Here is a 20,415-nt window from a genome sequence, read left to right on the forward strand (position 1 = left end):
ACCCCAACACAAAATATTTCTATAGATGAGTCCCTTGTAAAATTCAAAGGAAGACTGCACCTCAAGCAATTTATCCCATCTAAAAGGGCAAGGTTTGGAATAAAGATCTATAAAATGTGCGAAAGTTCAACCGGATACAAATCCGCTTTCCGCATATATGAGGGGAAAGACAGCCAACTAAACCCACCAGGATGCCCTACTTATCTGGGGACATCTGCAAAAATTGTTTGGGAGCTGATAAGTCCATTTTTTCAAAAAGGCTACAATCTATATGTGGACAATTATTACACCAGCATACCCCTATTTAAAAGTCTGGTTGAACACAACATCGGGGCTTGTGGGACCATCCGTAAAAACCGTCAGGGGTTTCCACAACCATTGGTCAACCAAAAGTTCCAAAAGGGGCAGTCAGGGGCTGTACGCAACGGAGAGCTGCTTGCCCTGAAATATAGGGATAAGAGGGATATTTTTGTCCTCAGCTCGATCCACACAGATGCCACAAGGGCCACTGTAGAACTAGGATCCACCACTCCGAAGCAAAAACCTGTGTCAGTCATTGACTACAACAAACACATGGGGGGTGTGGACCTTGCAGACCAGGTTCTACAGCCATACCAGGTATCAAGAAAGTCCTATACCTGGTATAAAAAGTTGGTTATCTATTTGTTTCAGGTGGCCACATACAATTCTTTTGTGTTGTACAAAAAAGCAGGAAATTCAGATCCTTTTCTTGATTATCAAGAAAAGGTCATTGAAAATCTTGTCTTCCAAAGTGTTAGCCCCGCTCATCCATTAGAATCTGAGGATGTGAAAAGACTCACTGAGCGACATTTTATTGCACTTATTCCAGCAACGGAAACAAGAAGGAACCCCCAGAAAAGATGTCGTGTATGTACTAAGAGAGGAATGAGGCGTGATACCCGCTACTATTGCCCACAATGCCCATCATTGCCAGCCTTATGCGTCACTGACTGCTTTAAAATCTACCACACAGAACCACGTTTTTAAACTGTAAAAATGTATCCCAATTTGTCATTCAAACATTTGGTTCATTTAGTGAATGACATATTCGAGCAGAGCTCACTTAATTTCCAGGGGGGTTCTACAGAATCTAAACCTTCCATTGCGTGCTTGTTTCTGGAAATCATCCATCGAGTTAAAATGGTCACTAAACCCATAGATGAATTCCCAGAGGGGTGTCATTTCCAAAATGGGGTCACTTCAGGGGGGATTCTTTAGCTCTGGTACTCTGAAAAGTGCCAGAACAGCATAATCCCCCCTGAAGTGACCCCATTATGGAAATGACACCTCTGTGGGAATTCATCTATGGGTTTAGTGACCATTTACCTACTTATTTTCCCACCACTAGATTAATTTATATAGAGGAGTAGATTGTAAAATTCGGTCACTTGTTGTGGGTTTCCTCTGTTTAGGCACCTCAGGGGCTCTCCAAATGCAACATGGCGTCCGCTATCCATTCCAGTCAAATTTCCATTCCAAAAGTCAAATGGCGCTCCTTACCTTCCGAGCCATGCCGTGCGCCCAAACAGTGGCTTTGCACCACATATGGGGTATCATCGTGCTCAGGAGAAATTGCACAACACATTTTGGGGTCCATTTTTTCTGGCTGCCCTTGTGAAAATTAAAAATTTGAGGCTAAAGTAGCAGTTTTGTGTTAAAAATGTGTTTTTTTATTTTCACCCTTCAACATTATAAAATTGTGTGAAGCCCCTGGGGGTTCAAGGTGCTCACCACACATCTAGATAAGTTCCTTGAGGGGTCTAGTTTCCAAAATGGGGTGACTTGTTGGGGGTTTCCTCTGTTTAGGCACCTCAGCGGCTCTCCAAATGCAACATGGCGTCCGCTATCCATTCCAGTCAAATTTCCATTCCAAAAGTCAAATGGCGCTCCTTACCTTCCGAGCCATGCCGTGCGCCCAAACAGTGGCTTTGCACCACATATGGGGTATCATCGTGCTCAGGAGAAATTGCACAACACATTTTGGGGTCCATTTTTTCTGGCTGCCCTTGTGAAAATTAAAAATTTGAGGCTAAAGTAGCAGTTGTGTTAAAAATGTGTTTTTTTATTTTCACCCTTCAACATTATAAAATTGTGTGAAGCCCCTGGGGGTTCAAGGTGCTCACCACACATCTAGATAAGTTCCTTGAGGGGTCTAGTTTCCAAAATGGGGTGACTTGTTGGGGGTTTCCTCTGTTTAGGCACCTCAGGGGCTCTCCAAATGCAACATGGCGTCCGCTATCGATTCCAGTCAAATTTCCATTCCAAAAGTCAAATGGCGCTCCTTACCTTCCGAGCCATGCCGTGCGCCCAAACAGTGGCTTTTCACCACATATGGGGTATCAGCGTGCTCAGGAGAAATTGCACAACACATTTTGGGGTCCATTTTTTCTGGCTGCCCTTGTGAAAATTAAAAATTTGAGGCTAAAGTAGCAGTTTTGTGATAAAAATGTGTTTTTTTATTTTCACCCTTCAACATTATAAAATTGTGTGAAGCCCCTGGGGGTTCAAGGTGCTCACCACACATCTAGATAAGTTCCTTGAGGGGTCTAGTTTCCAAAATGGGGTGACTTGTTGGGGGTTTCCTCTGTTTAGGCACCTCAGGGGCTCTCCAAATGCAACATGGCGTCCGCTATCGATTCCAGTCAAATTTCCATTCCAAAAGTCAAATGGCGCTCCTTACCTTCCGAGCCATGCCGTGCGCCCAAACAGTGGCTTTGCACCACATATGGGGTATCAGCGTGCTCAGGAGAAATTGCACAACACATTTTGGGGTCCATTTTTTCTGGCTGCCCTTGTGAAAATTTAAAATTTGAGGCTAAAGTAGCAGTTTTGTGAAAAAAAGTTAAATGTTCATTGTTTTCTTCCACATTCCAAAAATTCCTGTGAAGCACCTGAAGGGTTAATAAACTTCTTGAATGTGGTTTTGAGCACCTTGAGGGGTGCAGTTTTTAGAATGGTATCACTTTTGGGTATTTTCTGTCATAAAGGCTCCTCAAAGTCACTTCAAATAAGATGTGGTCCCTAAAAAAATGTTTTTCTAAATTTTGTTGTAAAAATGAGAAATCGCTGGTCAACTTTTAACCCTTATAGCTTCCTAACAGAAAAAAATTTTGGTTCCAAAATTGTGCTGATGTGAAGTAGACATGTGGGAAATGTTATTCATTAACTATTTTGTGTGACATATCTCTCTGATTAAAGGGTATGAAAATTCAAAGTTTGAAAATTGCAAAATTTTCAAAATTTTCGCCAAATTTCCGATTTTTTCACAAATAAACGCAAGTGATATCGAAGAAATTTTACCACTATCATGAAGTACAATATGTCACAAAAAAACAATCTCAGAATCAGGTGGATCAGTTGAAGCGTTCCAGAGTAATTACCTCATAAAGTGACAGTGGTCAGAATTTAAAAAATTGGCCCGGTCACGAAGGCAAAAACAGGCTCTGGCGCGAAGTGGTTAAATAATATAGGGACCAAGACAGACCCTTGAGGCACCCCGCTAGTAACCCTGACACACCCTGAGCTTACTCCATTGATAACCACCCTCTGCTTTCTATCACTCAGCCAGCTATTTACCCACTTGCACACATTATCCCCCAGACCAAGCATTCTCATTTTATATACCAACCTTTTGTGTGGCACGGTATCAAACGCTTTGGAGAAGTCAAGGTATCCACTGACTCTCCCCGGTCCAGCTGTGAGCTCACCTCCTCGTAGAAGGCGATCGGGTTTCTTTGGCAGGAGCGATCCCTCATGAATCCATGTTGATATGGAGTTAGACAGTTATTATCATTAAGATATTCTACAATAGCATCTCTAAGAAATCCTTCAAACAATTTACCCACAACAGACGTTAAGCTGACTGGTCTATAGTTCCCAGTCACTTTGGCCTGAAATGTGTTAAGTGACTGATTTCTATGATCCGTGAAACCTCACAAACCACTTGGTAGTTTGGACACAACTGTCCACTTGGACAACATGGTAGCAATGCCGAAGTTAAGTAATAATAAAGTTGCACTTTCTCTCAATTAGGCAGTAGTTCAGAGAAAGAGATGGGAGAAAAGGCAACATTGTTCAGCAAGGGCACAAACACAGTCTTGTGATTGAGAAGTGTGCCACATCCCGCAGACTTCAGGTGTTCCACCTTCCTTCCACTTCACTCATGTTTTAAGCCTTATGAATCCTATCTATTACAGATGCGGGAGATCCACCCTGTAGTGTGAAGAGTGAAATGTAATTCCCTGTGGCACTGCATGAAGTCTCCAAAAATTACACTTAAAAATATATATATATTTTTAACACAGACTTTAATTAATAAAAATATATCTTCAAGGCCAAGAATAATAAAAAAATTAATTGAGAAAAATGTGAACAAACTAATAAAAAATTATTTCTGCTTTGATTTGGACTGCTTTTTGGCCGGAGTGCCTTCCTCTGCAGTGGGATCACACAGCGCATGCTTTATAAATCGCTGCGCCGCTCCCTTGTCCAGCCGGGCTGCTTTCTTACGATCTGTTATTTCTTTGACTCTGTTCATGTAACTTCGTATTCTTTCCTACAAAACAAAAAGGTAAAGATCAGATCATATTTCAAAAAAGTGCCTCAGTCACAGGCGTACGGATCAAATCCGCTTTCCTACACAAAGTGCAATAGAAAAATCATCTCGTCACCAAGGTCTCAAGTATTTCAGCTGAACAACAATAGGATTGTCAGAATTTAGGCCAAGCGTGGATGGCTCCCATTTTCACATATATTTATATGACTTGTTCACATTGTATATTACTGTATAGAACTACGTTTCCTAACTAGACTTCAATATTCTCATCTGTTAGAAGAAAAGAATCTGGTGCCAATTATTGATTACAACACTTTGGACATTCATTTAACATATGCCAATTCGCCCGAGTGAGCTTGGCCTCATGCTTCATGTATTCTGGTGCATTCACATCAGTAAGTAAAAAAAAAAAAAGCGGCAGGGCATTGTGCTGGCACCGCATGCCGTATTACGCATATATTCCATGGATGAATTTGGTGAAATGCTATATAGGTCTAAGACATAAAATGTAGCGTTTTAAGGTTTCATGCACATTAAAAGTAGACCAAACAACTTGAAATGGCCTACCAACCCCACCAGTCAGACGATATCAGGGGAGAGAAGAATTGGTTTGGACTTCAACATCCGATACGTTTGTTCTCCTAAAACATTGTTTCCCAAAATCCAGTCTTCATGGCCCCCAACAGATCAGGTTTTCAGAATTTACTTAGTATTGCACAGTTTTTCACCTGTGCAATACTGAGGAAATCCTGAAAACCTGATCTATTGGGGACCACAAGGACTGGAGCTCGGGAAACACAATCCTAAGGCTATGTTCACACATGTTGGGTTTTGCAGTGTATTTTGCTGCAGATTTTTATGCAAATTTTCAGCTGCATTTTGCAGTACCAGCTAAGTCTATGAGAAACCAGAATTCTCTGTTTACACATCTTGTTTTTTTTGCTGCGTATTTTGTGCCTTGGTTGGGTTTTTGGAAAATAGAGCATGTCACTTCTTTCAGTGTTTTTTCACCCATAGTAAGTAATGGATGGTGAAAAAAACGCACAAAAAAAAAGCAGGTAATTCTTTTCAGTGTTTTTGATAGCAAAATAGAATAGGGTTCTATTTTGTGATTAATCATCTTGTCTTGGTCACTGAGATGGTTGTATTGGGAGAGTTTAATTAAATTAGTGATGTGTAGAGAGTAAACATTAGCTGAGCTACTTGTGAGACTGAACAATACCTGTGGCCCAATGAGATGTGAAATTGAACAATGCCTGTGTAAACTGAATAGCAGACCATCCTGTGAAAAGCAAATAGTGTCATACAAACTCAATGCATTGCCAGTGTCTAAACTATTTCTGAACAATTCACCTCCCCCATTATGCCAAAACCAGAATGAGATATTTTTTCCACAGAACTTTATGTACAGTCATGGCCAAAAGTTTTGAGAATGACACCAAAATTATATTTTCACATGATCTGCTGGCCTCTGGTTTTTATTAGTGTTTGTCTGATGTTTATATCACATACAGAAATATAATTGCAATCATATTATGAGTACCAATAGGTTATATTGACAGTTAGAATGAGTTAATGCAGCAAGTCAATATTTGCAGTGTTGCCCCTTCTTCTTCAAGACCTCTGTAATTCTCCCTGGCATGCTCTCAATCAACTTTTGGACCAAATCCTGACTGATAGCAGTCCATTCTTGCATAATCAATGCTTGCATTTTGCCAGAATTTGTTGGTTTTTTGTTTGTCCACCCGTCTCTTGATGATTGACCACAAGTTCTCAATGGGATTAAGATCTGGGGAGTTTCCAGGCCATGGACCCAAAATCTCTATGTTTTGTTCCATGAGCCATTTTGTTATCACCTTTGCTTTATGGCAAGGTGTTCCATCATGCTGGAAAAGGCATTGTTGGGCGCCAAACTGCTCTTGGACGGTTGGGAGAAGTTGCTCTTGGAGGACATTCTGGTACCATTCTTTATTCATGGCTGTGTTTTTAGGCAAGACTGTGAGTGAGCCGATTCCCTTGGCTGAGAAGCAACCCCACACATGAATGGTTTCAGGATGCTTTACAGTTGGCATGAGACAAGACTGGTGGTAGCGCTCACCTCTTCTTCTCCGAATAAGCTGTTTTCCAGATGTCCCAAACAATCGAAAAGGGGATTCGTCAGAGAAAATGACTTTGCCCCAGTCCTCAGCAGTCCACTCCCTGTACCTTTTGCAGAATATCAGTCGGTCCCTGATGTTTTTTCTGGAGAGAAGTGGCTTCTTTGCTGCCCTCCTTGAAGCCAGCCCTTGCTCAAAGAGTCTCCGCCTCACAGTGCGTGCAGAAGCACTCACACCAGCCTGCTGCCATTCCGGAGCAAGCTCGGCACTGCTGGTAGTCCGATACCGCAGCTGAAACAGTTTTAAGATACGGTCCTGGCGCTTGCTGGTCTTTCTTGGGCGCCCTGGAGCCTTTTTGACAACAATGGAAGCGCTCTCCTTGAAGTTCTTGATGATGCGATAGATTGTTGACTGAGGTGCAATCTTTGTAGCTGCGATACTCTTCCCTGTTAGGCCATTTTTGTGCAGTGCAATGATGGCTGCACGTGTTTCTTTAGAGATAACCATGGTTAACTGAAGAGAAACAATGATACCAAGAACCAGCCTCCTTTTAAAGTGTCCAGTGATGTCATTCTTAATCATGACTGATTGATCGCCAGCCCTGTCCTCATCAACACCCACACCTGTGTTAATGGATCAATCACTAAAACGATGTTAGCTGCTCCTTTTAAGGCAGGACTGCAATGATGTTGAAATGTGTTTTGGGGGTTAAAGTTAATTTTCTGGGCAAATATTGACTTTGCAAGTACAGTAATTGCTGTTAAGCTGATCACTCTTTGACATTCAGGAGTATATGCAAATTGCCATTACAAAAAATGAAGCAGGATACTTTTGGCCATGACTGTACATGCATAAACAGAGACAGAAGGATAGTGGAAAAAAAATGAAAAAACACACAGCAAAACCTGCCAGAGATCAGTTTTGCTGCAGATTTCTGACTAAAAGAAAAACACAACATGTGGGAACATAGCCTAAGAAGTCAGCCACCATCAGAGGTGTATGGATGATAGAGCTAGCCATCAGCCGAGTGTTCAGAAACAGTTATCGAATCTGTATGGGCGCCTTAAGTGTGCCGCAGATCGGCTTTGTCACATGCATGAGCAGTAAGCCATTTTTCACACTAGTATATTGCATGTTTCTTCCTCTGGGGCACTGTCAAAAGGAAGCAATATAGTGGGACTATGTATGACTCCAAGGTGGACAGACTCTGCAAATACAAAGCGTGGACACACTACACTGTCAGCCCTGCCTTTTCTACCTCATTTTACTCCTTTACTACAGTAATCCACTCCTGATGAAGGTCTGATTTCATAACTCTGAAAAGTCATATGATTTGCTTATGGATTGTTATCACAAAATCTACATTTACATTCTACACAAGGTGTACCTAGTCCTTCATATTGCTCAGCCCCTGCTATAGGCATGTGGTGAGGTTTAGATACATAGATGTAAATGACTTTCTAATGGAGAACAGAATAGGACACCTGATGGAAGTCAATAATGGATTTATATATTTTTTCACACACAGGGGACAGTGCTGCTGTCATCCCCCCTCATGAACTTTCTGTACTTCTGTGTCTGGACTATTACCAATGTGGACCATGTCATTTGGAGAAACAGCTTGGGCAATTATAATTGTGAGGAGGGCGAGGAGAATTTACACTGTCCCATACAATGCACCAATTTCATATTTTGCTTGGCTCAGATTTTCTGGATTATAAATGTATATTGAGATCCATTATTATTCCTCTGTGACACGTCAAAATGGAACCAGTTCATTCCCATTTGTAATATTTCATACTTGAAATAAGTGATATGCTTTGATGTTCCCGGTTGGCAAGAAACCCTTGAAATACAGAGCGCATATATTCAATCTGTTCATTCAACTTAATGGAACAAAAAAAGACAAACCGGGGAGATTTATTCAAAAGTTGTAAATATGTCACTTCTCCATGATTACTGGACAGTACACAGCCCTCCGATGCCAAAAAAGCTTTTAGCTTTGTTGTAGAACCAAATTCTTAACTGTTGAGAAAATGAATTAATGAGGGAATAGGATGAGGGCTGGGAGCGTGAATGGATGTGTGTGTGTAAAAAGCCTACTTCCATTGGGGGCTGCTCGCTCGTCTTGGCTAGTAAATCACCGCCTGCAATATTTATGGACTTAAACAGGAATGTAGAAAGCCGAGATACGACTTAAGCTTTTACACAAAGATCATCTTAATGTAACATTTTTGCATTAATATCTCTTGGGGAGAAATGAAGGAAATATATATTTATATCCCGAAACAACCCTCTGCGATGTAACACAATCTATAAGTTGCATTGATACTAGATGTAGGAATCGGACTTTTACCAGCTAGGCTTTGATGTGAAATTAAATAGTATTGGATGAGTGTATATCCTACATCTTTACGTCTCTTCCTGCCCAACTTGTCCTACCCAGAGCCGATGAATAACAGTGTAAAATGTTTATTGCTATGGTGGGCTTCTTTATGGCAAACGCTCTTCTGACTACCAAAGTCATGACAGTCAAGTCTAGGTTTCATTCAGAAGGTCCTACATCTTTACGACGCTTCCTGCCCAACTTGTCCTACCCAGAGCCGATGAATGGTCCAAGAGGAAAGAGATACTGATTTCCAGCTTGAGCCGAAAAGGATGGTGTAGGGCACTAGAGAAGATACGCGAGTTGGCAATCTTGCAAGATGAACTGTGGCTCACCCACATGTTTGGACTTCTCGAGCTGGGATATTTGTATGGGCATTGTTATATTAACAGTCGGATCTATACTACCCCCTTTATTCTATCAACATATGGATGGCATAGAGAAGGCTCCTACATTTTGGACCCCCTTTATTGGCCAGAACAGATGACCTCAGTAAATGGAGGAAACTCTCTTAGTATCGCCTGACAAGATGGAGATCCTGACCACCTTCCCAGCAGGGAACCAAGTCACTGCCTTAATGCAACCAGTTTTTCTTCATTTTAGATTTTATACATATATTTTGTATAGGATTATGGAGGAAGCCATCTTGCCAGAGCTGTTAAACTCCTAAAAGCATTCACGGATATGTTTTATAGCAAACTACATGGATAATAGGACCAACACTAGACTGAAGATGTTCACCGATATGTATGCTGAATGCAGAAGTCATTGTGTAGGGAGGAGGAGAAGGTGAGCTGTGACCATCGCCTATTGGGACTGGTGTATCCTGTGGTTTCTATATATAGGTGTTGTCTAATATTGTAATCCTCCCTGTGAAGATAATGAGGTGACTGAGAAGTGATCCTTTTAGAACAGGAAATATCAGTCTATCATATGTAGTATATAGGTAAACTGATGATAATCTAAGAAGCCCAGCCACTGACCAACATTTCAGCAGTGAACAGACCCCTGTCCCCATTGGAGCCTTGCAATCAAGTCCCACTGTGGGGGTGAGATGGGAGCTGGCGCTTGAGTGCACCTGCAACCTGGTTATAGCGATTGATAAGCAACTCACCAAAAAAGACATCAAATCACAAAAAAAGGAAGCCATATTTACCAACACAGATCAGAAAACGAATGCACTACATGATGCAGAAGACCCCCCATGATAAAGACGGAGGCAGCACAGGTGCAGCGACCAGCAAGTTATCCTATATCCTGAGAAAAGGTGATAACTTTTAATATTATGAACTGTCCGCTAAGTGCTAAGATATTTTAGTGTAGTTTCCACAGAAACCTCCATAGTAAAACAAGGAGTTTTATCCTGCACTGTACAAAGAACACAGCTCTTTATTTGCTTCCTGAAGATATTCTCTGCCTCCTACAACGCTCGCCTACCATCATATATAATAATCACTTGCAAAAAAAAGGTCAACTCACAGAAGGAAGCCACCAGCCAACTGCAGATCACTGCACTGGAGGAAATGATCTGAGTCCTGCTGGCTGGCATCCTAATCTCTGCCTAGGTGCTAAACTTTGCAGTTCTGATTATTTCATTTGTCATGGTTTCTCTTTGTGGGTATGATGGATGGCGGCGCTGCCTGAGCCCTTCTCATTCCTTTAGCTTCTACAAGATATATACTGTTACGAGGCGCAGAGACTATAATGTTACAGGCCACAGCTGGAGAATTTACGCCCGCAGCTGCGGGAGCCCGTAGCTCTTCCTTTCACTTGTAATGAAAGGAGGGATATACCACTCAGAGGAAGGCGGAAAATACATAAACAAGTCCCAGGTTTAATCTCAGGGTAAAGAAAAGATCCTCTGGAATTTCTGGCCAATTTAACCCTTAGGTTCATTTCTTAAAGCAGAAGTCCAGTACTGACTGGTTTTTATAGGCGCATTCATGGATCCAACATAGAAAAATGTGTTGCGAACGGATCTCACGATGGAATTCCGTCACGTTTCGGTCTACACTAGACCCCTACCCATACACCCACTGGATAGGGTGCAGTATATCTCATGATTACATTCAAATCTAGTCCAGGTCATGCTGGGAGTTGTAGCTTCAAATCAGCTGAAGTCCTGTGGTTGCTGACCCCTGATCTCCCCTAACAAGTCTACCATTTATGCAACTGAACAGAGTAGAGAAAGAGAAGAAGTCCTCACCACCACAGATATTACAAGACAACTTCTTACTCCCCTGCCCCCTCTTCTCTTGGGTCACAGGTAAAAGGTCTCCCCCTTAACCCTATCATGGCTGGCAATTTTCAGTTCTTGCATGCTAGTTCACATCCTTTTTTTTTTCTCATCTGTCGACACAGCTTGTATTTTACATGTCTGAGTTGCGGTGAAAAAAAATGTTTATCTCTATGGCGATACCAATTTTTTTTAAAAATTTTTAAGGGGTGAAAAAAACTTATTTTGTGTCGCCATGTTTAGAGACCTGTAAGTTTTCATTTTTTGATCGATGCAGCATTGTGAGGTCTGTTTTTGTTTTTTTTAACCACTGAACTTGCGAATGTTTAATTGCTTGTTCTATATGGAGGGGGCCGATGGTTTCCTATGTGGGCTGGGCTTCACAGGAGGATCAACATGGCGGACATTAGGCCTTCAATAGACTCCCCCCAGAAGCCATGGTGAACCCTTTACAGGGGAGCCAATGGGTGCCCAAAATGGCACGCACCCAGATCGGCACGCCATAAAAGCTGCTGTCACTCTCTGACAGCAGCTTTTATGGTGTGCCGATCTGGGTGCGTGCCATTTTGGGCACCCATCGGCTCACCTGTAAAGGCTTCACCATAGCAGGAAGTTAATTAAACAGCAGAACTTAGTACAAGCGGACTGTATAAGTTAAGGAGTTGAAAAACAGAACTTGGTGCAAGCTGGCTGCCTAACACAGGCTTAGCTCCTGAGGCCGCTCCAAACACCTGCACCCTACATCCGACGTACCAATAAGCCCTATGTTAGGATGGGGCTAAAAAGGAATCTCTATTACAAGAAGTTATCACCAATCCACAGAATAGGTTATAACTTCTACATCAGTCCTACGGAGAATGGAGGGAGAGGACGAGCAAGCGCACTGCCACTCCACTGATGCTGAGTAATAGTGCCCATCTCTGGTGATCGGTGTGGGTCTCAGTGGTTGAAACCTCAACAATGTAGAAGCTATCACCTATGTGGATTGGTTATAAAGTCTTGGAACCAGAAGACCTCTTTGAAGGCATGGTTTTGTACAGATTTATAGAGCAAATGGTGAGGCCAAGTCAACTGAACGAGCTGATATACAGTTCTCCATGGTCTGTGGAAAGCAGGGTGGTATCTTTTATTGACTCTGTAAAAGTACAGCACTAAACTTGTCACCTATAGGCCATTTCATATCTTATTTAAAGGGGTTGTCTACTAATTGGACTCCTTAATTACTCCTTAAATGAAACAAAGTACTAGGTAAACACTGTTCAGTGCCATTCCTGCGACGCTTCATCTGCTAGCGCTAGCATAACATTATGTCATGTTAGCACTGCAGCCCATCAACAATGGGCTGCAGTGCTCCCACTTCCCTCGTACAACACCATTCTGGACTGCCTTAAGTCAAAACAGTTTGTGCAGCACTCGCGTGACAAAGCCATGCAAGTGACGGCAGACACGGCGCCGACATCACTGGAAAGGTGCAGGTTGGGGAGTATATGGTGTTTATATTTTATCTGGGACACTTGCCATTAAGAAGGGGGTTGTCCAAGTAGTAGGTAACCTCTTTAACATGCATAATCAGAAGAGGCATATATAAGGTTATATAAATATATGCTGGGAATTGGGCGTTTCATAGGATCTGGTGTGTCGCCGGTTACTGGCCTGATATTACTAATCAGTAGCGTGTGAATCGCTGCCATGATAACTAGGAGTTCACGCTGTAGTCTGTATCCACATGGCAGAGAATTACAGGAATAAATCAGGGCTGAAGAAGCTGGGTCACACCCTGCGCTTATCTCATCTGTATCTAGAATATACAATAATTAGTAGGTAGCAGTAATCGCGTAGTCTCGGAAAATTCTTAGCAAGTTGTATAACAGCCAGTATGAGCAGAGTCTGAAGAGAGCGCCACGACCCCAGGTAAAAAGCATCAAATAAACGTCAACATGGAAACTGCCGAGGTTTATTAGATGGGCTCGTTAATTCTGGCTTCTTGCATAGAAGTGGGGAACTTGCAACAACTAAATCTATAATGCAAGATACCAACAGCCCAGAATTAACGAGCCCATCTAATAAACCTTGGCAATTTCCACATTGATTTTTGATTGATGCCCTTTACATCGGGACGTGGCGCTCTCTTTAGACTCGGCTCAGTGTCTAAGAGTTTGCCCAGATTACGTGATTACTGCTGCTACCCAATTATTGTAGATTTTAAATTCAGACAAGATAAGAGACAAGCATGGGGGTGTGACTAACCTGAATTGGCCTAATGCATGTATTTATTTTACTCACTTTTATAGCACCATCCTAGTCTACAACGCTTTACAGACCTCATCATCACTGTCCCCATTGGTGTCAAAATCAAAATCCTCTATCAGTATGACTTTCTGGAGTGTTGGAAGAAACTAGAGAACCCAGAGGAAACCCACACAAACTCTGTGCAGATGTTGTCCTTGAAACCAGGACCCCATCACTGCAAGTCAACAGTGCTAACCAGTGAGCCTACGTTCCGCCCTAATGCATCCATCATTGTGCTTTAAAGGGGTTTTCCACCCCTCTCTTATAATAAATGTATGGCTCTAATGTGCTATAAGAACAGAAACAGCATACTCCCCATGGATCCCCCCAGTCTGACCTGCTGCCTGGCTCTTCTCGTTCTCTTCTAGCTTGGTTAGCGGCTGACCACTGCTGCTCATGAATGGCTGCAGCAGTGATGCTTGATTGCCGCTGGGAGTACCGACTGGCTGCAGCAGTCAAGCACTGACCAAGCCAAAGGAAAACGAGAGGAGAGAGTCAGGAACTCCCAGCCAGGAGGAGTGGAAGAGATCCATAGATTTAAATTTACTAGCATTTTGTATGTAGCTGCGATGCAGTCATGCGTTTCTATGGTAACAGACTACAAACAAATCCTGTGCGTAGTCAGATCCTGAGGTCACGTGCTGCTCTCTCTCCTCCCCTTTCATTGCTAACCTAGACAGTAGAACAGGTGGCAGAGGGAAAGGGAGCAAAGTAACCCAACTAAGGATACACAGGTTTGTGATACAGAGGAACACATAAAACTGTAGAATATTTTTAACCCCTTTACAACCCAAGGTTGTTTGCACGTTAATGACTAGGCCAATTTTTACAATTCTGACCACTGTCACTTTATGAGGTAATGACTCGGGAACGCTTCAACAGATCCCACTGATTCTGAGAACGTTTTTTCGTGACATATTGCACTTCATGATTGTGGTAAAATTTCTAAGATATCACTTGCGTTTATTTGTGAAAAAAAACGGAAATTTGATGAAAATGTAGAAAATTTTGCAATTTCAGAGAGATATGTCACAAAAAATAGTTAATAAATAACATTTCCCACATGTCTACTTTACATCAGCACAATTTTGGAACCAACATTTTTTTTTTTTTTTATTAGGGAGCTATAAGGGTTAAAAGGGGGTCTTTATGACAGAAAATACGCAAAAGTGACACCATTCTAAAAACTGCACCCCTCAAGGTGCTCAAAACCACATTCAAGAACTTTATTAACCCTTCAGGTGCTTCACAGGAATTTTTGGAATGTAGAAGAAAAAAAATGAACATTTAACTTTTTTTCACAAAAATGTTACTTTAGACCCATTTTTTTTTTTTTCCGCAGGGGTAACAGGAAAAAATGGACCCCAAAATTTGTTGTGCAATTTCCCCTGAGCACGCCGATACCCCATATGTGGGGAAAAAACACTGTTTGGGCGCACAGCAGGGTTCAGAAGGGAAGGAGCGCCATTTGACTTTTTGAATGTAAAATTTGCTTGAATAATTAGCGGACGCCATGTTGCGTTTGGAGAGCCCCTGATGTGCCTAGACAGTGGAAACTCCCCACAAGTGACACCATTTTGGAAATTAGACCCCTCAGGGAACTTATTTAGATGTGTTGTGAGCGCCAAGTGTTTTACAGAAGTTGATAACATGGAGCTGTGAAAATAAAAAAAAATCTAACTTTTTCCACAAAAATTATGTTTTAGCCCCAATTTTTTTATTTTCACAAGGGTAATAGGAGAAAATGGACCCCAAAAACTTTTGTGCAATTTCTCCTGAGTATGCCAATACCCCATATGTGGGGAAAATACAGTGTTTGGGAGCACGGCAGAGTTCAGAAGGGAAGGAGCACTGTGTGACTTTTTGAACGCAAAACTGGCTGGAATGGAGAGCGGACGCCATGTCGCGTTTGGAGAGCCTCTGATGTGCTTAAATAGTGGAAACCCCCCACAAGTGACCCCATTTTGGAAACTACACCCCTCAAGGATTTTATCAAGGGGTATAGTGAACATTTTGAACTCAGAGGTACGACACAGAATTTGATAACATTAGGTCATCATAATGAGTAAGTTGTCATTAGTCTTGAGCGTAAGTGCTCGCTACTTGGGTTTGCATCGGGTACTCAGGTATGCACCATGTATCGTGGATGCTCGAGTCCCAGTCCGCATGTTTCACGGTTATTAGACACCCAAAAAAAACATGCGGGGGATCGCTCATGCATGGCAGGCAATCCCTGCGTTTTTTTTGGCCGTTCCTCGTGTGGTATAAGTGATTAGACAACTTTATTCTTTGGGTCGGCGTGATTATAGCGATACCAGAATCATATCGAGTTTTTATGAATGACAGCTATCACACACTAAGACGCATTTTTTTTGTAAAATCTAGTTTTTGCATCGCCATATTTTGAGAACTATAATTTTTCCATATTTTGGCCAACAGTCATGTGACTGCTTGTTTTTAGCGGGGTGAGTTGACGTTTTTATTGGTGCCATTTTCTATTTCTATTCCGATTTTTGGGAGGCAGAATAAACAAAAACCAACAATTCAGGAATTGTTTATTTTATGATGTTCCGCGTGTGGTAAAATTTATAAGGCCGCTTTATTTTTCGGGTCAGTACGTTTACATTGTTACCACATTTATATCGTTTTTCTATGTTTTAGCGCTTTTACACAATAAAAGCTATTTTATAGAAAAAAATATTTTTTTGCATTGCTTTATTCTGAGAGCTATAACTTTTATTTTTCAGCTGATGGAGCTGTATGTCGGCTTGTTTTTTGCGGGACAAGATGACGTTTTCAGCGGTACCATTTTTATTTATATTTGTCTTTGTTGAAAAGCAATGTCTGACTTTCATTTGTTCATTTTCATAGATTTTTCATTTATTATTACTTTTGTCAGATTAAAGTTATTTCTGTGACCATTGTGGGTTTTTCTTTCATTAAACGAGGGTTATCAACAATATTGACCACATGTGTGTAGTAGATGAAATTGCAGGTTTAATGTCAACACGTTTCAGAATCCACTGACTCCTTCCTCAGGACAACTATACAAAAAAAGATTTTTTTGTATGGGTGTCCTGAGGAAGGAGTCGGTGAACTCTGAAATGGATCGACAATAAACTTGCAATTTCATCTACTATTACACATGTCGTAATTGCAGAGAGAACAGAAACACTTCCAATACTGTTACCTTTATTTATATTCTATGGAAGCTGCTGCATCTGAATTCCAGGTTCTTTAAGTGTTATGTCTCACGCAACCTTACAAGCGGAGTGGTTTTACCTTTATTCATTAAACTTTTAACCTGGATAAGACCATATTGCGCTCTTGCATTTCTTTACATAAAAATAACAAAAACATACTTACCTACTGGACCGGCGCCACTCCTCCACTGCGTTTCCTTAAGCAATCTGGTGGCAAACAATGTCCGCTATGACGAAACTGTGAAGGCTGCAGCCAATCAGCTGACACTGATCGGCGGTGCGCTCCCGTGACCTTTATTATTTATTTTTTGATTGTAGGGTGACAGACGGCTCAGTGCGGAGGAGCGGCGCTGGTCTGGAAGGTAATTATCCTTTTTTTTTTTCCAGCACACTGGGGACATTTAAAATGCCTGGGTCAGCTGTAGACAACCCCTTTCAATTAACACTTTTTTTGTTTTGCTTTTTTTATTTTTTTTATTTTTTTTTTCTTTAAAGAACTATTGGAGCTGTATGAAATGGTTGCAAAAGGTGGACTAACCCTTTAAAGGTAACAGGTCATGTAAAATAACGCTACTAACCTGCAGATATGGAGTTAATCTAGCTCTGACACCATGTGGCACTGAAAGCCCCACTGCCGGGAGAAAATCAATTTTATTTCTCCCGGTAGGCTCGGTCTTTTACTCATAGGGCTGGAGCTGACACGGTTTCAATCATCGCCCTGTGTATAGAGAGCGGTGAGTGTAACCGCGCCCCTGTCACTGACTGACAGCAGGCTCAGCGTTACAGTCAGCTTATAGCCAGTACAGGGGTGCAGATACAGTCGCCGCTCTCTATACACTGAACAGTGACTGAACGGCGAAAGCTACCAGGGGGAATAAAGTTAATTTTCCTCCAGGCAGCAGGGCTCTCAGTGCAGCGGGGCTCGCAGTACAGTGATTGCACTGTGTCAGAATGCTATTAACCTGCAGATTGACTCCATATCTGCAGGACAATAGTGTTGTTTTACATGACAGGATCCCTTTAAAGGCCAAGAATAGTTGTGTGCACTGAGAGTTGTAACCATCACAACCCATCCCCTGCGGGGGTCTTGCAGTGATGTCGCTGGTCTCAGCATTCACCTCTTACTGGCTTCAGTGATCGCCCAGCTGATGGGGGCGAGGTCTGCAGGGGTGAATGGGGCAGTGGCTCTGGAGAAGAGGGGGAACTGAACACTAAATTTTTTTGGAGACGTGATGTCCCGGCGTTATACACTGTGTATACCTGGTGGCCGCAGGACCCGATACCTGTTTATCAGTGGGGGTGCTGGGTGCGTCAGCCCCCCATTGATAAGATATCCATAACCTATCCTAAGAGTAGATTATCAATATCTTCGTCTTATTTTGCTAAAATCAAAGACTCTTACCAGCTCGTCCTTCACTGCGTGCTCTTTAGGATTAACTCCTTGAGTCGTCAGATAGACTAAAAGTATTAAAAAAAAAAAAGAAAATATAAAATTAGGCACTTTTCCTATTCAGCCCGTCCATTTTCATTATCAGCAGCGGAGAAGTACTTACCCCAGAATAGGGAATTTAATGTGTATGCAGACACCAAATCTAATTTTGCTTGTTCCAGCGGGTCTATCTGCAACGAAAGAAAATAAATGACATAATACAAGAAATGTACAACTTAAAGAAGAAAAAAAAGGCTATTAATAAGGTGCTTAGGCGGCCGTGCCAGGAGCTTAGGAAATGAGTTTATGGAACAGCACAAAGTATTTATTTATAAATGTTGTGACTGCCCCGCGCCTCCGCTGGACGTCTTCCCAAACCAGAGACTGTTACTAGAACATCCCATAGGTCTGATGTGGTTGAGAGCAACATGTCAGCACAGAGGAGGCAGGAAATGAGCCGACCGTAAACGCTGGAACACACAGTCCACTGAAGCCGGCTGGGGGGAATATTGGCCCTCAGAGCGAACGTCGTCTGTGGGCCGAGAGGCAAGATATGAGCCGGACGACTCCAGGAAGAAAGTGTGCGGCCATGACTCAGGAATTATGTGCCACGTGCCGGGGCCCACCCATCTACTGTACTCAAAAGAATAGTGAAATCACTGCAGCATGGCAAGAACTCCGCATGGAAGAAAGTCCACATGGTCACATCAGCTCAGAGGTGTCATTTATGTAAAGGGGTAGTCTGCGTCACAAACTCCCATGTTACAGGTCCTAAAGGGTAACAATATGCCACAGAGTGGAGCTGTCACGGGTGTGTCAGATGTGACAGACAGTCGCCCTGCAGTTGGTTGCAGAAGGTCTCTCGTTTGGCATTACAGAAACCTTAGCTGTCTCACTCTAGGACCCAGCAGCTACCTCCCTCCTGCTAATTGACACCCAGGACTGGGTGTTTAAATACTTTGTTTGCTACAGGGATGTGCCGGTGATATTTGCATGTTCCCTTGTGAAGACTTGGACCTATTGCAGTCTGCTTATTTCCTCTCTGGTCCTAAGAGGATATTTGGTGTAATCTCTCTGAAGTCGGCTCAAGCCAAGTTATTTTCCCCCTTGTTTGTCTCCCTTGTTGTCTTTAGTTGTTAGTGGGGACAGACTAGTGTTCATCCGCCCTTCCTTATTCAGGGCCAAGCTCTGGAGAAATACAGGGTTTAAGTTCCTGTGCGGCGATTGGTGAGGAACCAATATAGAGATGATAGGGGAGACAGGGTGATATCAGATCAGCCTAGGAGGTCTCCACTCCCCCTTTCCCTAGTGTCTGGGCTCCCTTCCCCTCTTCCCTTCGTGTTGCACTTAGTCTTTCCACACCTTGTGTGACAGGAGACCAGAAACAAGGTGAGCTAAAGCTGAAGAGATCACAAATGCCCATTTAATGGTAACTGACAGTTTTTTCTTTCCCCCTCTTTGACCACTAGTTGTTAGACTAAAGGCTTATTCTCAACTTCTTAAATGGGTAAAATTGCAAAGAGTTTGTAAAAAATAAATAAAAAAAAAGCAACTTATTTTTTATTAAAAATCCTGTTCATTCTCAAGAACGGAGGGATTTTTAATTCTATACTTTACAGCTCGTTGTCTAGGTTACCAGCTACCACTGCAGTCTACCAGAAGTGGCCGGTCTCCTAGGCATAGAGCACAGTGTTTACAAGTGGTTTGCTATATAACGAGCAAACGCAGCACTGCAGCCGATCACTGGATCTGATTATTTTCCTCCAAGTCTACACAAAACGCAAAACCGCCTTTGACAGCCGCAAGACAGCAATCGTGCAGAGCGAGCAGAGCGACCGTGCAGAGGTCTGAAGGAAATAAACATGTGCATAACAAAACATGTGTAATTGCACTAATTTTCTGGGAGAAATACTTTATTTTCTGGAACAATTTCAAGGGTGCCAAAACTTTGTAAAGGCTGTATTTAGTAAAGGAGGTGTAACCATTGGTTTAAAGGGATCCCGTCAGCTTCCCCATGGCCCCCAAACGGCCCTATGTCTTTATTTCACTCAATATAGTTTCAAACAAACCCTTATTGGTGACTTTTTGCTTAATATAGTACCTTAAAATAGTTTTTATACATTGTGCAGTGATATGTTAATTAGTGGGTGACTAGTGTGGTTGTATTGTTGGACCACTGCGGCCTGTGATTGTCTGCAGG

The 20,415-nt window shown here is 42.3% G+C and overlaps 1 protein-coding gene across 2 annotated transcripts in view; it reads right to left on the bottom strand.

The window, feature by feature from the left end:
• Window positions 1-4,309: 4,309 nt before the first annotated feature.
• C1D (C1D nuclear receptor corepressor) overlaps window positions 4,310-20,415 on the bottom strand; it is a 44,827-nt gene continuing 28,721 nt past the window's right edge. For both annotated transcript variants that reach the window (XM_073672186.1, XM_073672185.1), the window contains exons 3-5: window positions 18,340-18,406; window positions 18,189-18,244; window positions 4,310-4,576 (exon numbers count right to left, since the gene is read on the bottom strand). In XM_073672186.1, the coding sequence (XP_073528287.1) occupies window positions 4,409-4,576; window positions 18,189-18,244; window positions 18,340-18,406 (291 nt within the window). In that variant the 3' untranslated portion in view covers window positions 4,310-4,408. The remainder of the gene's footprint in view (window positions 4,577-18,188; window positions 18,245-18,339; window positions 18,407-20,415) is intronic.

Source organism: Phyllobates terribilis, unplaced genomic scaffold, assembly GCF_046119375.1.
Source record: "Phyllobates terribilis strain yellow unplaced genomic scaffold, ASM4611937v1 Scaffold_3__8_contigs__length_932513732, whole genome shotgun sequence".
NCBI lineage: Eukaryota > Metazoa > Chordata > Amphibia > Anura > Dendrobatidae > Phyllobates > Phyllobates terribilis.